Source organism: Pezoporus occidentalis, unplaced genomic scaffold (genome assembly GCF_034315485.1).
Source record: "Pezoporus occidentalis ecotype Australia unplaced genomic scaffold, CSIRO_AGI_Poc_V1 ctg198, whole genome shotgun sequence".
Lineage (NCBI taxonomy): Eukaryota > Metazoa > Chordata > Aves > Psittaciformes > Psittacidae > Pezoporus > Pezoporus occidentalis.
This window is the reverse complement of record NW_026913833.1, coordinates 971,655-989,895: the sequence shown is the minus strand read 5'-3', so window position 1 is coordinate 989,895 and position 18,241 is coordinate 971,655. Positions and strand designations below refer to the sequence as shown.

At 49.8% G+C, this 18,241-nt stretch overlaps 1 protein-coding gene and 2 long non-coding RNA genes across 4 annotated transcripts in view; 1 reads left to right on the top strand and 2 right to left on the bottom strand.

Annotated features, from left to right (window-relative positions):
* Window positions 1-1,266: 1,266 nt before the first annotated feature.
* On the top strand, window positions 1,267-3,876 carry LOC134163039 (uncharacterized). Its single transcript, XR_009964537.1, has 3 exons — window positions 1,267-2,100; window positions 2,675-2,878; window positions 3,677-3,876. It is a non-coding gene; the product is annotated as an uncharacterized LOC134163039 (long non-coding RNA).
* Window positions 2,367-11,729, bottom strand: LOC134163040 (uncharacterized). The gene is made up of 2 exons (XR_009964538.1): window positions 11,265-11,729; window positions 2,367-3,762 (listed from the first exon to the last, which is right to left on the bottom strand). It is a non-coding gene; the product is annotated as an uncharacterized LOC134163040 (long non-coding RNA).
* Window positions 11,730-12,417: 688 nt separating this feature from the next.
* PGM1 (phosphoglucomutase 1) overlaps window positions 12,418-18,241 on the bottom strand; it is a 28,262-nt gene continuing 22,438 nt past the window's right edge. For both annotated transcript variants that reach the window (XM_062617575.1, XM_062617576.1), the window contains exons 8-11: window positions 16,600-16,735; window positions 15,063-15,246; window positions 13,689-13,823; window positions 12,418-12,672 (exon numbers count right to left, since the gene is read on the bottom strand). In XM_062617575.1, coding sequence (XP_062473559.1) covers window positions 12,583-12,672; window positions 13,689-13,823; window positions 15,063-15,246; window positions 16,600-16,735 — 545 coding nt within the window. In that variant the 3' untranslated portion in view covers window positions 12,418-12,582. The remainder of the gene's footprint in view (window positions 12,673-13,688; window positions 13,824-15,062; window positions 15,247-16,599; window positions 16,736-18,241) is intronic.

The window sequence follows — 18,241 nt, the reverse complement described above, 5'->3', positions numbered from 1 at the left end:
AACTAGAATTACACCAACGTGTTAAGGCTTCCGGAGTGGAACCTGGAGATGAGGTTGGAACTGCCTGTGGATTCCTGGAATCTGTGCATCCACGGACAGACCACATGTAAACCTGATTTCACTGCTGGGTTTTAAATGCTGGCAAAACATGACAAACAACATGGTGCTTTATAAAGATTGGAGATGTACTTCCACTGTCAGCTCTTTAGAACAGGAATTCTGACTAACTTTGTGACGACATTGTCTCACTTGATGCATCCTTCTTTTTCTAGCTGAGTTTTTGGAAGCTTTTGAAAGGAACAGGAGATATCAATGTGAATTTTCTGCATTTCAAAAGAAAAACCAGCCACTGCAGAGAGAACAGGCAAGCACAAGACAGGCATATATTGTGCAATCTGGTCTTCCCCAGCAAGTTAGATGTCTTGTAAAAGTCTGCTGCAGACAGTTAAGAAATACAGATACTGGATATCATGCCTGTGAAAAAATGTATGTTCTATGATGGCACAGCAAAAGCTTTCCCTTTTGTTCAGAATGACATTAGGAAAATGGTTGATAAACCTGGTGATCGTGACAGAGCCCTGGTGAGCAATTAGTTCGGGTTCCAGTATTTGTGACTTCAGCAGGAGTAAGGAAAGACACCAAGGACAGGGAGGTGATGGACTGCACTTGACGCATTGTTTTAGTTACAGGTTAAATCCAGCGCTGGTCCTTGTCAGGATGTTTCCTGAGGTGCCTTTCACTGCCTGAATCTGGCAGGTCAGCTGCGGAGCAGCACAAGGTATGTCCTGGAGGTAGGGGACACACATCTCCTGCCTGCCAGGGGCCCCTCTATTTTAAAGGCCACGTCAAGCCAATAAGTAGGTGTGTTTGTGCTAATCTTTACAACAGCTCTGTCTCCTCAGGCTGAAGAAGAGGAAAAGCAAAGGACTGGCAAAGGACTCTTTAAGAGGGAATGATGGAAGAGAGCACTGTCAGGGGTCAGAGGACAGGTTGTAGCCCTGGGGAATGACAGGGCGAGTATCAGGAGGTGCAGTACAAATCTTGTTCAGATAATCTAGTTCAGTCTGTGATCTGGGAGTACTTTGGAAATTGGCAGGAGACTATGGAAAAGATAAAAGGAAAAGCCTTGAAATAGACCACAATTCTTTCATATGTGTATTACACTGGAATTTTATGTATGTAGCAGAAGGACTCTGTTCTTTATATCCTGAAATTACATACCTCCATAATATGTGATGTTGCCCTTCTGGAAGAGTGAGGGTGATAGAATGGGACACAAACACCACCAAGTGCTTAATAACATATGCAAATATTGGCACACTTATTATGCATGATTTTAGTTGTTATTACTTTTTTCTTTCATAACTGTGCGTTGGCACCTCAGCATTTCATTATATTTCGTATTCATTGTGCAGGGCACTTCCCAAGTGTTAATTTAACAACCAGGCGTGGTGGAGAGTAGGATGGTCAATGGGAGAAGCGTGTAACAGCGATGCTTCCATGTAGTCACACAGGCTCTATGTGTGACTATATTCACATTTCAGATGCTGAGCTTTGCAGTTACCCTTTGAGAGGAAAGAGCTGCTAGTGTTTTATCTCTAACTTTCTCATTATCCCCAATAGTGAGTCTTAAAAAGAAGGCAATGGATATCCAGCTCAGTTCAGGCATGAGCAGGTTGTCCTTTTGCAAGATGTCGCAGGTGATTTCAGGTGAAACTCCTCCTTAACATCAAAGAGGCCACAATTCCTCTTGCAAACTGGGTTTGCTTTTTCGAAAAGGAATCAATGAACCCAATCCTCAGCAAAACTGATTCAGGGAGAAGGTTGTTAAGGCCACAGTTTGGAAAACTGAACTGCCTTAATCCATGAAGTCACACCATTTACAGGTAGCCCCAGACCTTTATGTAGTAAGTAGCCCTGCTGGGAAGCACCATGATTGTCATCAGCATGAACAAGGGAGATTTCACTCACCACCGCCCTAAACAATATCATCTTTGTGGCCAGGCATGTGAAGCTGTAAAATTCTGCAGTCATTAGGGGAAGAAGAATGTCACAGTTTTTGCAGGAGAAAAATAGATGCCAGAATCCTCGCTTTGACAGGTTAATAAGAAGGCCCCTACGTTTGCCTTTACAATTTATTTACTTGTAAGTCTACACAGGGATTTCGTTAGGAATTTGGCATCTTAAACAGGCTTTTATTCCAACAACATTTCAATTCACCTTTAAGACTTTCAATTAGAGACAAAGTGAACTAGAGATCCATCGGTGGAATTTGCATGGAAGTTGGCAGGGGGTTGGCAAAGCCGTGATAGCAGGGTTTAGGTATCAGGTTTATAGACTCGTATTGAACTATCTAACATCTCGTATTTTCCACGTAAAACTTTTATTGATATCAGCGTGAGTTTAGCACACCACTAAAATGGAGACTGTGCCCCTAGGACACAGAATGTTGTAAGGTACCCCTTTTAGTAAGAACAATTTGGCCCCACTAAATCTTGATGGTGAATGTTTGCTTTAGTTCCCCCATAAACTTCGTCTGCTGGATTTATATATTTTGGCTCCTTTTATTTTGACTCTAGTGGCTGCGTTTGCAATGGGCTTAAGTGAATGCAATTCCACTCACACCAGCAGCAAATCTGCAGCACAGTGGGTATTTCTGGTTGTATAAATACAGGGCCTCATCTGGCAAGATGCTGAGTGGACTAACGTGGCCGGGTGAGATCCGAGAGCGCTCAGCACCTCGAGGGAGAAATTCCAGACCTTGCAGCAACTGCACCTCCCTCCACACAGCCTGTCTGCGGTCATTTCTATAGCCCTTTGTCCCAGTCAGAGCTCACGTTTGCTTATCATCTTTTCCATCACAAACACCAAAGCTAAAGTATTCCTTTTCCTGCTCTTACAGTTCTTACCTCTATCTGCAACAGAATTATTTAAATGAAGAGGATGATGAAGAGGTTTCTCCCCTCTGTAGCTCTGTGAAATTCAGCTTTCACTCGTTTTGGGGTGGAGGTTTTCAATAAAGCAGTATTTCAGGAATGGCTTCAGTGGGATTTCTTAATTCTTCTGCTCTATTTAGAGATGGGTTTTTAAAAACCCATTTCAACTGCAGTGAAAAAGTCTCTGATCTGATAAAGGAGATGAAGTCACTGCACAGGCTTATTATTTTATTTCCATAAGGTTTGAAAGTTTTCTTCCCTGCAGTGTTTTGGAGCCCAGGAGTATTCATCTGGTTTGTAAAAGGAAAGTTCTGTGGAGCAACATTTGGTCACTGCTGTCTGAATTTCATTATTCTCTTCCCCAGACTAGCAGAGGGGAAAAGTGCAAGTTAGCTGGGTCACAGCCTGAAATGTGAGAGCAGGCAACTTGTGCTGAAGTTTATGGGAATGAAAGGAAATTTAATACTGTTAAAAGAGAGATTTCAAGTTGCATCATATGAAAACAATTGGAGACGTTTAATCCTGAGGTCTTGGGGTATTTGGTAACTTACATGACCATTTGTCAGCCTACACAAGATGAAGTTGGCTTTGCCTCTGTTAAAAGTTGGCCTCTGTTTTGGAGTGGTATGCTGATGCCAAAGGAACAAATACAAGTTATCTTGGTTTTCTAGCCCACTGCTAGTTCTATTCTTTATCCTTTCAGCTCATGACATGTCTGCTTGTCTCTTCTGGGTTGCCAGTGCGGATCTCCCACCGATCTCGCCAACACGTGCTGACAAGCCTTTCATCTCAAAGGGACTACAGAGCCTGACAGCTTCCCAGACTCCTGAAATGCTGAATACATATCCATAATTTAACCTCTGCCTCTCAGCCTGCTTCAGGACTCATACGTGGCATTGTCTGTGGAATGAAAGTGATGGGATCCTGGGACGTAAGTGAATACTTCTGGTGTATTTTTAACCTAAAAGATGTTGATTAAAACATTCTTTAGATTTACATTAGTTTCTATGGAGTAAATGAAACTGAACATCTACAGAGCTTTAAAGGTCTATAAATTAGAGATGTTTTCCAGCGTGTTCCAATGCAAATTCCATCAAATAACTCTTAGCAAAATCATTTACTGTTAAGAAAATCCTCCTAAAAAGTAGCCTATGCCTCCTGTGTCATCTTCTACTCCTACCACTGATAAATCCTCTCTGGTTTTGGCATCTGCATCAGCACCTTCAGTGTTTGGCCATCACTGAGTTGCTGCTCATGCTCTGGGGATGCAGCCCAGCCCACGGGGGGGTTCTGGGCTCAAGTACACACTGAAGCCAAGTCATGGGGTGCTTCTCCTCACCCAGCACCCCAAGTCCTTCTCCTCAGGGCTGCTCTTCTCCACCCAGCCTCTGTGCTTTCCAGTTAGTGCTTCATGGCTTCAGCATTCTTTGCCATGGACAATTGCTGCAGTGCTATAAAGTGAGGCAGTGCTGTGTGCTGTTGCTACTACAAAGCCTGCAGTTGCTATGGAAGATGTTCTTTGCTTTAACACAGCTGTACACATTACAAAACCTTCTGTGCAGGACAGACCTGCACAGCTCAGGACACATGTCTCAAACTCCCAGGTTACCAGTCGAGCTCAGCCAGCCCAGAGCTGCCAAGGGGAGCCAGGAGAGCCATTGTCTCCCTCTTCTCCCATGGGCGCTTTCCAGGGATGAGACAAGCACTGCAGTGTCTGCTGATTCTGACTCACCTGATCATACAGGAAATCCTCAGACATCTGCACCGGAGCTCCACAATGGGGCCTTTAGTCAATGCTGAAAGCATGAACCAGAGGAGGGGTTGCAGATGTTGATGTTAAACATAATATTGATCTTGAAGTCATCGAGGGGTATCAATGCCATTACACCAAGGGGGAATGGCTTGAACCTGCCAGAGGGGACTGAGATGAGCTCTTAGGCAGAAGCTCTTCCCTGTGAGGGTGCTGAGGCGCTGGCCCAGGGTGCCCAGAGAAGCTGTGGCTGCCCCATCCCTGGCAGTGTTCAAGGCCAGGTTGGACACAGGGGCTTGGAGCAAGCTGCTCTAGTGGAAGGTGTCCCTGCCCGTGGCAGGGGTTGGAACTGGCTGAACTTTAAGATCCCTTCCAACACAAACCAGGCTGGGATTCTAAGGGCTGAGCTCCCAGAGCCACCATTCCTCAGCAGCAGTCTCACCAGGGTTTCTCTCTCTGCCATGCTGCAGTGAAGCACCATTGCACACAGTGTTTAACACATTGCACACCATCTTTGCTAACTCGCATCTATATCCAATTTGAAATATGTTCACAGATTTCCAGGTGTCACCAAGAAGAGACACAGAAAGGGGGGTGACCACTTGGGGCAGTGACAGCAGTGATGTGCTGGTAGGTGTGTTACCTGTGTGCTGCCCACTGAGAAGTTAAACTCAGGAAAGTGTCCTTTGGTTGCAGGAAATCCGAGGAAATCTCTGATAAGAGGGGTTTAATTGGAACACTGCAAACCAGGATGTGTTAGGAATGTCTAACAGAATGGTTTTCATTTTTAATAAGCTGGGTTAAAGAACACAGGCTGGACCTGCCACCCTTCATTAGGAAATGTGCCCCTCAGCCATCTGAACCCACTGACTCCCCTGCTTCCCACACAACTTAACCTCTCAGCTTCCACAAACACAATATTATCAGGACACCCAAAGCTAAACCCCAGCAAGTGTGGGGCTCACTCAGACCTCCTGAAGTTGGTTGGAGCTCAGGTACTCCTCAAATAAGCAGGCAGGACCTAACGGGGGCAAATCCATTTTGGCATCCTAATAAACTCCTGTTTAGATGTTTCAAATAACACTTATGTGCTAATTCACTTCTTCAGCCTTAGCTGCATAGAACTGATGCTTTCCTTTTGCTTTGTGAAAGGCTGCGCTTCACCCTGAAAGATGCAGGCATCTGGAACTACACAGGACCATCATTTAAATACATATATGTGTATATGCATTTTCCCTCTGTCATCCAAGTGGTCAGACTCTCAAGCAATTTGAATTTCTTATGAAGGGAGAAACACCTCAAAGCTGTCACTGACCCAAATTAAATCCTGGCATTGCTTTAAAATCCCATTCTTTACTTTTGTGCCATGGATTGGAAGAGCTGAGCATCTGCTGACTGCCCTCATAAAACCTCTGCTTTGAGGCTGACTGTAATTACAGAGTACTTTCACACTTCTATCTCCAGGCAGCACTGGGACAGGACAGATTTATAGTCTCTGACTCCTGTTTCATCCAGTTTTGCATGGTCAGAAGGGAAGATACAGAAAACTTTCTCTCTTCTTCCCTTCTTCCTGGATGAGTGTGTAATACTGGATCAGGGCAGTCCCAAGCACAAATACAGGCTGGGTGGAGACTGGATGGAGCAGCCCTGAGAAGGACTTCAGCATGTGCTTGAGCCCAGAACCCCCCTGTGTGCTGGGCTGCACCCCCAGAGCGTGAGCAGCAGCTCAGGGAGGGGATCCTGCCCCTCTGCTGTGCTCTGGGGAGACCCCCCCTGCAGCCCTGATCCAGCTCTGGGGCAGCAGCACAAGAGGGACGTGGAGCTGTTGGAGCGAGGCCAGAGGAGGCCATGGAGATGCTGCGAGGGCTGGAGCAGCTCTGCTCTGGAGCCAGGCTGAGAGAGCTGGGCTGGGGCAGCCTGGAGAAGAGAAGGCTCCTGAAGGGGAGACCTGAGAGCAGCTCCGGTGCCTGAAGGGGCTGCAGGAAAGCTGGAGAGGGGCTTGGGACAAGGGCCTGTAGGGACAGGCCAAGGGGAATGGCTTTAACCTGCCAGAGGGGAGACTGAGATGAGCTCTTAGGCAGAAGCTCTTCCCTGTGAGGGTGCTGAGGCACTGGCACAGGGTGCCCAGAGAAGCTGTGGCTGCCCCATCCCTGGCAGTGTTCGAGGCCAGGTTGGACACAGGGGCTTGGAGCAAGCTGCTCTAGTGGAAGGTGTCCCTGCCCGTGGCAGGGGTCGAAGCTGGAGGAGCTTTAAGGTCCCTTCCAACACAAACCAGTCTGGGATTTTGTGATCCTTGCAGGCAAGTAACCCCACAGGAGAAGACAAAGCCCCATGTGTGCTCCCCAGCATCAGTGGCAATCCTCCAGCCAGGGCAGGTCTTCCACTTAAGCTGCCTTGATGTCAGTGCCTGGGTTGTGGATGGACTTTTCTCCAAACAATTCATTCACCAGCACTGTTTGGAGATCAAAGCTGCTTTTCATTCCAACAGGGGCTGTCTCCAGTGCTTTAGCATTTATCAGGTTCATTCTACATAATTGGATCCTGCCCTATCTCTTCTAGCTCCAGCCAGCAGCCCAAGCCTTGCTGCTGCAGCAACAACTCCCCTTGTCATCCTTCATGGAAGCGCTGGAGCTGATCATCCCAAAGGCCTCCCAGTCTCACCATGGGAGGTTAATCGCATTGCAAAGGGACACCCATGACTGGTAATGTAGTGCCAGAAACAACACAAGCACTCTGCTTGCGAACTTCCTAAACTCCTCCGCTTCCCTCCAGCTCCCCCTGTCTCCCAGGAGCACTGGATAAACAGAGTCAAATGATTCAAAGCTTCGAACAGGCGCTCCCTGGGACACTGGGACTTGCTTTGCTCATTTATTCCCTGTACATCTTATCTGGGGGGTTTTACCTTGTTTTCTGCTCTGGATGCAAGGAGGGTCACTGGGACCTGAGGCAGAGGGATGACCCCACAGCAGGGAGCAGTACAGCACGGTGGGAGCCTCAGCACATCTTAAAGTCACCCTGTGGCACCCAAGGGAGCAGAGTGTGAAAGGGTTTTAACAGTGCTTCCAGAATGACCCTTATAACGGAGGCAAAGGTGCTGAACTGAAGTTGGTGCAAAGTCTTTCTGAGCAATACCATGATTAGATGCCATTGGTTGGATGGGGCTTGGAACACCCTGCTCTACTGGAAGGTGTCCTTGCCCATGGCAGGGGGCTGGAACTGGATGAGCTTTAAGGTCCCTTCCAACACAAACCAGGCTGGGATTCTATGATTTTCCTAAACTGTTTTCACCAGGCTCCAGGTGACCGCTGGGTTTCAGCTTTGGCCTTGGGAGCCTACGCCTGCGGAGCAGCTTGGTGGCCTGGGCACTCACTAAGGACTTCAAAGATGCAGTAATTTTGACCTGTGAATGAACACCTGGAGTATGGATGAAATCACAAGTGAGGTGTAACAAGACTATGGGCCCATCAGAGACACTTTACCAGTGCTGCCCTCTGGAGAGAACCAGTCCACAGGTGAAACATGAGCAGGTCCTACAGAGCAAGAGGAGTTTGGAGCTTTTCTGCCCATAGCACAAAGCTTCAGCCTCTGGTGCCTGTGCTCACTGACACTAGCCACTCAAACCATCACCCCACTGCTGCCTGTCAGCCTGGCAATGGCACCTCTGCAAGACCCACCAGACTGGGACCAGAACCCACTGAGGGGCAGTTTGGTGGCTGATTTCCATGCTGTGTATGGCTGTGGTTGCTTTTGTCAGTGAGCTCTTGTAATGTGTTTTCATCTTTGCACAGCACAAATGGAGGGCAGAAAGGAGATCCTGCATTACATAAACACGGGGTAAATATTAGAACACATACGAGGAGTGAGACATCTGGACCTGATTGGACTCCTCCGGGGCAAGAGTCTAAAGCTTGAGCCTGAAGAGAAGCAAAGAAAGAGCAGGAGTAATTTCTCATGGGTGAGCCCATCAGTGAGAGGGGCTGAGGCTCTGCATCCCTGGCAAACACAGCCCATGAATGGTGATTCCCTGTTGCTGTGGAGAGTCATTGGCTTGGAGGGAATCTGCTGCAGCACAGCCCAGAGTAAAAGCGAGTTTCCTGGGAAAATCATGACTAAGTGAACCTCTGAACGCAGAATGGAATTCTCCAGTATTCATAGTGGGACCAGTTATCCCATTCCACCAGCCAGGTTTCCTTCGCTTGCTGTGTATTCAGAGACCTGCCAGCACTCAGCAGCTGCTGGGAGCTGTAGGTGCAGTGGAAAGGATAAACACTGCAGCTGAGGTAAAGCTATGAGAGCACAGGAAGCTTTGCATCATGTGCTGAAGAGGATGGACGTGTGTCCGTCCGTCCGTCCGTCCCCCACCACCCCATGTGCTGGGCTGCACCCTCAGAGCGTGAGCAGCAGCTCAGGGAGGGGATCCTGCCCCTCTGCTGTGCTCTGGGGAGAGGAGACCCCCCCTGCAGCCCTGATCCAGCTCTGGGGCAGGAGCACAAGAGGGAGCTGTTGACATATTAGGCAGAAGCTCTTCCCTGTGCGGGTGCTAAGACGCTGGCACAGGGTGCCCAGAGAAGCTGTGGCTGCCCCATCCCTGGCAGTGTTCAAGGCCAGGTTGGACACAGGGGCTTGGAGCAAGCTGCTCTAGTGGAAGGTGTCCCTGCCCGTGGCAGGGGGTTGGAGCTGGGTGAGCTTTAAGGTCCCTTCCAACCCAAACCAGGCTGGGATTCTATGAAGTCAGTCCCAGTTGAGGAGAGCTGCGCACTGCCAGGGAGCTGTTTGCACCATTATGGGCAAGGGAGCAGTTTTTAACACACAGTTTGAAGATCACTCACAATTCCATTAGAGGAAACTCAGGACTGACCTGCTTTAAAAAGAGGCCAACCATAAACTATGGGGTCACTTCTTCACGCAACACTTAAAAGCAAATCAGAGCAGCCAAATTGGTTTCCCCCACTCCTCCCAGCTCCCTGGCTTAGTTGCTTTGCAGCCAGCAGTGAGGAAACCCTCCACGATCCCACCCCAGCAAGGGAAGCGTTGGGCTCAGGGGCTTGAATCAGACCAAAGCTCTGTGGTGCAAATGTAAATTCATCTCTTATTTGATACTCACCAATTTACATTGTTCTCAAGTTTGTTATTTATCAGGAGATCCTATGTTTCCGTGCCACATGTGTCCCTCCAGAAGAAGCTGTCAAGTAGATTTAGGCTTGGTCTTCAAGTGCTCAGAAGAAAGGAGACTCCCGGGATTAATTTGGAAGCTTCCTTGCTGACTGCATCTGCCCTTTCCTGCCCGTGCAGCTCATGCTTCCAGAGGGATTTGTTTGGCAGAAGTCACTGGAGCATCTATGCTAACGCTGCCTGACATGCAGCGTGGAGACGGAGTCATGGCTGCAGCCCCAGCCATGCCAAACAGTTTCTCCATTATAACAATTACAAACCTCCTCTGCAGCTTAAAAAGGGAAGAGTGAGCTGGGAAGCAGCAGCAAAGAGGAGTTTCAATCATAGCCCAGCACCCAGTACTCTCAGGGAACAAGGGCTTTGATTAGAGACTGAAACCTGAAGTCGCCAGTAACAATGTAAGCAGGGAATCATGGAATCCCAGCTGGTTTGGGTTGGAAGGGGCCTTAAAGCTCCTCCAGCTCCAATCCCTGCCACAGGCAGGGACCCCTTCCACCAGAGCAGCTTGCTCCAAGCCCCTGTGTCCAACCTGGCCGTGAGCACTGCCAGCTCAAGCACAGCCACAGCTTCTCAGAGAGGAGGCTTCACAGCAGTGATTTGTTTGAAAATGGGGGTTTAGCCCTTTGTCCCCTTGGTGCTTGCTGGGCCTTTGGATTTCTTCTGTTGGGTTTTATCAGTGATGGGGCATGGCTCACTCGGGGCAAGGCTTTGTGCTCCCTGGGAGCAGCAGCCTCCTGCAGCTCTTGGCACCTGCGCTGCCTCCAGGGGTTTTCCTTTCACTCGCAGATTGTGAGCGGGAGGAATCGGCAGCGCCGCGGCAGGAAGGAGCTGCAGGAGCCCAGCACTGGCACACAGCGGTTTGGTGATGGCCCTTGGCAACGCCAACACATGGACTTTGGAGACCGACCCTCGGCATCTGGCTTTGTGAAGCACTCACCGCCACATGCTGGGCTGGAAGCTGGTCTGTCTCCACATACACGGGTTGTTTGGGTTTGGTTTTCCCTTCTTCCTCTGAGCGGGGGGAACGCACACTCCACCCCTGCTATTTTTCACTGTCAAGAGGAATCCTTGTTGCCACAGTGTGTGGCCAGATTCCAAGCACAAGCATTGCTTCCTCAGACAACTGACCCAGCGTTTATCCAGATAAACTCCTGGTGTGCTCCTGCGTCGTTGGCCTGAATCCATCCAGCCCAAAGGCCATGGCTGGTCCAAAACCAGAGCATGGGGAGGACAGGGCTGCAGTGGAAAAGGCACAGTGGTGGCTTCCCCCACCCATTTGGGTAACAAAGGTATACCAAAAGAGGAAAGTCACCTACACTCATTCCCACTAACACTTTACTAACATATCTTAAGCTGTAACAGCCTTGAGATGCAGGGAGTAAACCAAAGGGGTCTTGTGGATTTACCTGGGGTTGTTTTCCAAGACCCCCTGTTGCTGGAAGGTGTCACCTCCAGGGATGAAGGGCACTGTGTCAGCAGGGCTGGTCCTCTGCAGGGCAAAGTCAGCCAGCTGGACTGGGAGCAGGAACACAGCTCAGCTCCAAGGGGATGGCTTCCTGGAAAAGGCCTGGAAGGTGCAGCTGCAAGGTGTTAACACTGGAGAGTGACAGCTGTATCCAAAATGACCCTTCTCTGTGCCCTTGGAAAAGATAGTGAGCATTAATGCCAGCAAATCTGATTATTCCAAGGACAGGCTGAGAGAGCTGGGCTGGTTCAGCCTGGAGAAGAGAAAGCTCCTTAAGGGGAGACCTTAGAGCAGCTCCAGTGCCTGAAGGGGCTGCAGGAAAGCTGGAGAGGGGCTTGGGACAAGGGCCTGTAGGGACAGGCCAAGGGGAATGGCTTGAACCTGCCAGAGGGGAGCCTGAGATGAGGCCAGGTTGGACACAGGGGCCTGGAGCAAGCTGCTCTAGTGGAAGGTGTCCCTGCCCATGGCAGGGGTTAGAGCTGGAGGAGCTTTAAGGTCCTTTCCAACACAAACCAGGCTGGGATTCTATGATCTTGCCATCCACATTCAACCAAACGAGCTCATCAAAACAATCTGTTGTTCTTCCAAAAGGAGCCTTTCAAGATGTAAGGGAGGAAAAACACCTAATAGAGCACTGCACAGTAATTGTGGCCTATGTCCCTTTAATATCCTGCAACGCTTGTTCGCTTGTTATTGCTCATTCCTGTGTGGAGGGTTCGTTGTGGGTTTTTCCTTATAGAGCAGGCAAATGGAAATCAATTCATATCATTGGTTTTGAAAGGGAAACATCCACTTGAGTGAAAAATACTCAGCCCTAATACACAGCCTTCACTGGCTCAGAGACATCACAGTTAAAAGACTGTATTAACAGGGGTAAAGTGTTTGTGCTTCTTTTCCAGGACAGTTTCCAAGGCAGAAAAAAGGCTCTGTATTATTGAGGAATTCCGTGTCTTTGTGATTTCTAGGGCCTTTTGTTGAAGCAGAAGAAAGGAAAGTACATCTGCTAAAGCAAGAGGCTGGGCTAAGGAGCACCACACAAGCTGCCAGCGGTGCTGTGCGGCGCAGAACAGCAGCACAGCCACGTGCACACCAAGTGTTGACAGGGGCAGGGCTTTATTGGCTATTCTCAGCAGTTCAATAGTGCTCTTACATACAGAGATAAGACTAATATTCCTCTTTTAGTGACAGATGTGACAATAGAAGGGGACAGGCTGACTCCCTTCACTCGTGAGCATCCAGCGCGGTGTCTGACCAAGCCTTTAGGTGATGACGGTCGGACCGGTGCGGCCAGTTCTTTCATGGAGCTGGGAGAGTTTCAGTGCAATAGAAATAAGAGGTGCCAACATGACCTGCAGAAAGGAAAGAGGTGGCTCAGAACCACAGAGCAGAGCGCACATCGTGTCCCCCCTTCCCTCCAGGGCATCTGGTATCAGCCAGGGACACCCAAAGGCCGGCACTGCTGGTCAAAGCACTGCTTCAGGTTCACAACGGGAGCTGTGGGATCACCACGGTGAGGGATGCGGTGTTACCACCACGTGCAGGTTCAGAGAGAAAACCCCAGCACAGCTCCAGTGCCATACTCCAAACTCTGCTGCACCATTGGCACCATTAAATCCTGAATTCAGTTTGTGCCTCTCAGAACGTGGGGTTTTGAGTCCTTTGTCAATAACAGCACAGCACATTATGCAAAGAGAGCTCAAGGACTTTTTACTGGGGAATAGAAAATGAGAATTCTTTTCCTCCTGTGCTGCTGACCTCTCTTGTAGGCATTTCTAAATGATGCTGTAAAGAACGTGCATATTCAGCTCTGGGGCAGCAGCGCAAGAGGGACGTGGAGCTGTTGGAGTGATTCCAGAGGAGGCCACGGAGATGCTGCAAGGGCTGGAGCAGCTCTGCTCTGGAGCCAGGCTGAGAGAGCTGGGCTGGGTCAGCCCGGAGAAGAGAAGGCTCCTGAAGGGGAGACCTGAGAGCAGCTCCAGTGCCTGAAGGGACTGCCAGTTCCCACATTCTTTATTGAAATGAGCTGATTTTATCCCTAGTGATGCAACATTTCAACTACAAGGTGAGTTCAGGACTGAAACGGTGCCTTCCCACACCTGCAACCAGCCACAGCTGTAACATAAACAAACGGCAATTCTCATGTGGGATTGCAGGAGCAGCTGTGAGGGATTCTGAGTAAGTAACACAGGAGGTTTTTAAATACATCTGTTGTATAAATCGATGAAAGACTGGGATTAAAGATACTAAAGCCAAAACACCTCACACCTCCACACCGCTCTAAGCAATGCAGTGCTAAGCAAAGGTTTAAGCTTGTTAGGGAGGCTGAAGGGAGGCAGCGGTGCCAGGGCTGAGGCCCAGCGCTCACCTGAGGGTCTTCGTGGATCTTCTGAGGGTCCTTCTCATAGCTGTCGATGTAGAGCCGCACGGTGGCCCCCGCGCTGCCGGTACCGCTGAGTCTGAAGATGATGCGGGAGCCGTCAGAGAAGATGAGCCGCAAGCCCTGGTACGAGAGGAGGGGAGGGAAGAAGCCTCTGAGCCTTGTGCTTCTTGGGAAGCCAAGGCGTTTTCCATAAGGTCCAGCATGGTGGTGCCTGACCTGCGTGATCCCTGAGCTCCTCTTTAGGGAGCCACGGAAAACACCTCCGTTATCCTCTCCCCACTTCCAGAGGAGCTTGTGTCCCTCCCAGTCCACCCTGGAGAACGTGCTAGAGCTCCTCAACACAAAGCGTGTTGCTGCTCTGAGATCCCTCACCCCAGCACTTGCTTGGATGGAAACGAGCCAGGTGCTGTCAACCACTGGAATAACCTCCCCAGGGAAGGGGTGGGCTCCCCAGCACTGGACACTGTAAAGATTTGGCTGGACAGAGTGCTGGGACTCTGTCTAGGTCATGCTTTGCCAGGAAAGGTTGGACCAGATGATCCTTGAGGTCCTTTCCAACGTGGGATGGTGTGATTCTATGATTCTCTGCCATACACAGCATTACCAACCCATTGCCCCTCCACAAAAATAGGACATAAAGAAAACGCTCCTGTCATCCCACAGGCAGGGCAATCATTTCTCCATTATTCCTTCTCACTCTGCTTCCACATTATGCTGCCAAACCAATCCATCTACAGGACATTTTTATACCAATCTGTGGTCACAGGTTAGTCTTCTCACACGTATTTAATAGCCCTGTGACTTCTGGAGCCTGGAATTCCACCCCCATTACAGCTGCTCTGCACCACTACCTGCCCTCTTAGGGACAAGCCCATGGGAGTGGCACCAGCTTGGGGACAAATGCATTGAGGGAGGGTTTGCTTGCAGCAACCTGGGGGTCTGGTGCTAGAGACAAGATGATGCTTGAACAGGGGTGGTTGTTCCTCGTGTTCCAGTGGGGTTTCAACCCTTCATTCAGCACAACCCATCCCTCATGTGGTGGCCCATCACCCAAAGGACCCCCCTCAACTCAGCTCCATCATTCCTTCCCCTTCAGGGTGGCTGTATAGAAGCTCTGCTCCCCTTCCAAGCCCTGCTGGGGCTGGAGCAGCCTCCAGACCCTTCCCGTTCCAAGGCAGCAATTTCCCTCACATGGAGCAGGAATCCCACCAGCAAACACAGGGCAGAAACAACATTCCAAGGGACAAATGCAGCGTTTGACTTTGCCCATTGCATTTGTGCTGCTTTAAAGGCGAGCCCAAAATACACAGCACAACACCCCTCTGAGGCCACATCCAGCCCAGGCCAGGCTGTGCCCACCTGGTTTTTGGAGACGCTTCCATCCACAGGATCATTGTACTCGAAGTTATCAGCTTTCTCAACCGTGTAGACTTTGTCACCACACGAGAGCTGCTTCCCCGCAAAGGAGCGGTCAAACATCACCGCCTCCAGATCCTTCATCATTTTGTTAGCTGCATCTGCATCCACCTCCTCGTAGTCGTATCTACAAGCAGGCAGCACAAAACAAAGGTTAGGAAGGGGAGGCTGCCATGAGTAGGAATGTTCTGTGATGTCCTTGTAGCACTGTGGTCTGCCCCATGGATGTTCTCTACTTCTTTACTGGAGGAGAGGACAGGAGAAAAGAGAGGAGGATCTGTGCACAGCAACGCGGCTATGGTCCAATACAAATCCATGGGGTACACCACAACACATCCCAAGCATTCAGTGTCAGGAGAGATGAAAGTGCAGGTTGTGCTGTGCTGTGCTATTGCACAACATCGTGGTGTTGTACTCCAACAGCACTGACTGCAAAGACTATCCATGTCAGGATCTCAGCAGGATCCTCAGGATAAAACCTTTGCCTGTGCATCCACAGCAAAGCGCAGGTGTGACTGCAGCCAGGATAACGTGCCAGTGCCAGCTTTGATCTCTCTAACCCGGGTAAGAGAGGCAGCAGAGAGCACCTGAAGTGCGCATCAGGATGTGAGACTTTGCATTACAATTCCCTGCATGATCTGTGCTGCTTTTATTCCCCAGCTGCTTGTCTGGAGCACGCAGGGGCTTGCTAACCTGCTACTACTGCACTGCTCACTCTGCAGACGTACCTCTGGTGCTAAAAGACTGCCTTTTTATTCTAGGCTTTGGCATTTTTTCCACATTCAGCTGCGTGCTGGCTTTGTGGTGTGGGGGGAAAAAGAAGGAAAGGGCAAATTCCTTCATGTGGCAATCTGAGGCACAATTTTCAGGCAGGTATTCCCAGCTGAAAGATTTCTGCCTAATGCGTTCACCCCACACAGCACTCCCACCTCTGCTTGGAGCAGGCTGGCTCTCACTTCCCTTTTTATCTTCCATATCTACTGCAGTTGAAATTAAGAGTATTTTGGGACTGGACAGAAATTCAACCAGGTGAATAACAGCCTAGGAGCCATGCATCCATTCAACACGACACGGCCATCACTGAAGACATTACAGGTTAACCTGGGATTTGTAGTCTCCAGAAACATCCTGTTCCAATGGCAAAAAAGACTCTTGCAAGGGAAAATATATTCATTAAAAGAACAAAAAAGACACTTTGCATATATAAAAGGCACAGCCGTTGATACTTATTAGATTTATGTTTAGAATAACAAATCCTAAACCAGATACTGGGACAGGCTAAGGTGAGTACCTGCTGGTTTATTTAACCCAGTTATGGTCCTGCTTGGAGGGGGGGGGGGGGGTGAAATCACTGCAATCAGCACATGTAAGGAGGCAGGAACTGTGCTGCGGTGGCACATGCAGGTACCATCAGTGCGTGGGGCCCTGACCTTGGAGGGTTGAACACAGGACAGAGGGGAGCGCGTGGCGTCTGCCCCACCTGGTGAAGAAGTTCCTGCCGTACTTCTGCCAGTGATCCTTCATGATGTCCTCCACGCTCTGCTTGCGGGTGGCCAGGATGGACAGCCAGGCCAGGACAGCCCAGAGCCCGTCCTTCTCGCGGATGTGGTCGGAGCCTGCAGGGAGCCGCAGCACAAACACGTTTCCCACCTCTTTTCATGCAAGAGCCTGTGCTACGGCCCTACCTTGCCTTCCCCATCCAACTGGCAGCCGTACAGACACACAAATGGAAGCCATTCCGTGAGCTTGATCCCTGCTGTATTGTTAAAACGGTTCAAGATATCATCTGCTTCTAGCTATAGCCCAAATAAAACATTCAGCCTCTTCTAACGCACACCCGCTCATTGTTCACAGATCCTTAATTCTGTTCCCAAGGAAGCAATGGGGATGAAACGGTCATCAAAAGAAAGAAGAAGAAAAAGGAGGGAAATGCAAAGGAACAGCTCAGGAAGGACTAACATCAACCTCCTCAAGCAGCTGTCATGAGCTGTCTGCCAAATCAGCATACCCTGAGCAGCACATATTCTGGCTGAGCACCAAGAAAAATGTCAGCCCTTGCTGAGGAAGCCAAACCCTAACGACTCCGAAATTAGCATCCCAGAATCCTTGAATGGTTTGGGTTGGAAAGGACCTTAATGTTCATCCAGCTCCAACCCCTGCCACGGGCAGGGACCCCTTCCACTAGAGCAGCTTGCTCCAAGCCCCTGTGTCCAACCTGCCCTTGAACACTACCAGGGATGGGGCAGCCACAGCTTCTCTGGGCACCCTGTGCCAGCGCCTCAGCACCCTCACAGGGAAGATATCCCCCCATAAAAGAGAGAGAAGCCCATCAGACAACACCGGGTCTGGCAAACAGCAGTGCAAGGAGACACTCCATCACATGTGGAGACTCGGAGGAGAGTCCTGTGCCCCCTCTCACACACACATGCTCATCCCATAAAGGCTGTCAAAGACCCTGCTGTGGCTGGAAGAGGGCTCCTCCAGAGCAAGCACTGCACAGAGAGCAGGAATCCCCCTTGCCCTGGGAGCACATTGGACAGGGACCACACGGCACCAGGGCCCTTGGGAAACCAGAGAGGGTGTTGCAACTTATCCAGCACCCTGAGCACCTAAATTAAACAGGGATCAGATGGCAGCCCAGAATACACCCAGCCCAGACCCCAGCCTTCTGGCTTGCGAGTGTTCCACAGATGCACAGCTTCTGGCTTTCATCGTTTGAGCTCAGGAAAACCTCCAAACAGGTATTAATGAATCCCAAGGAGCTGGGGTATGCAGAGAGCATTCTGGAGCTCCCACTCTGCCCTCTCAAGGGTAGCCAGAGTGGGCAATCACCTGGGGAAAAGGCTGGGGCATGGGTTATGTGGGGCTTTGCATAAATCCCACTATTGTGGACACGGTGATAAATTATCCTCGGGGTCCTTTACAGCAGAGAGAGCCGTGCAGAGGTGATGGAGAGGAATGCTACATAAACACAAGTCCCATGTGATGTATCAACTTATTGCTGGAATCAAATACCCAAGGAAGCAAGCAGGAATTCTGTCATGTCGCATTACTCTAATTGCTCCTGGACTCCAGTCCCACTGGGGCACAGTTTGTTTCAATTTTTACTGGGTCTATTTGCC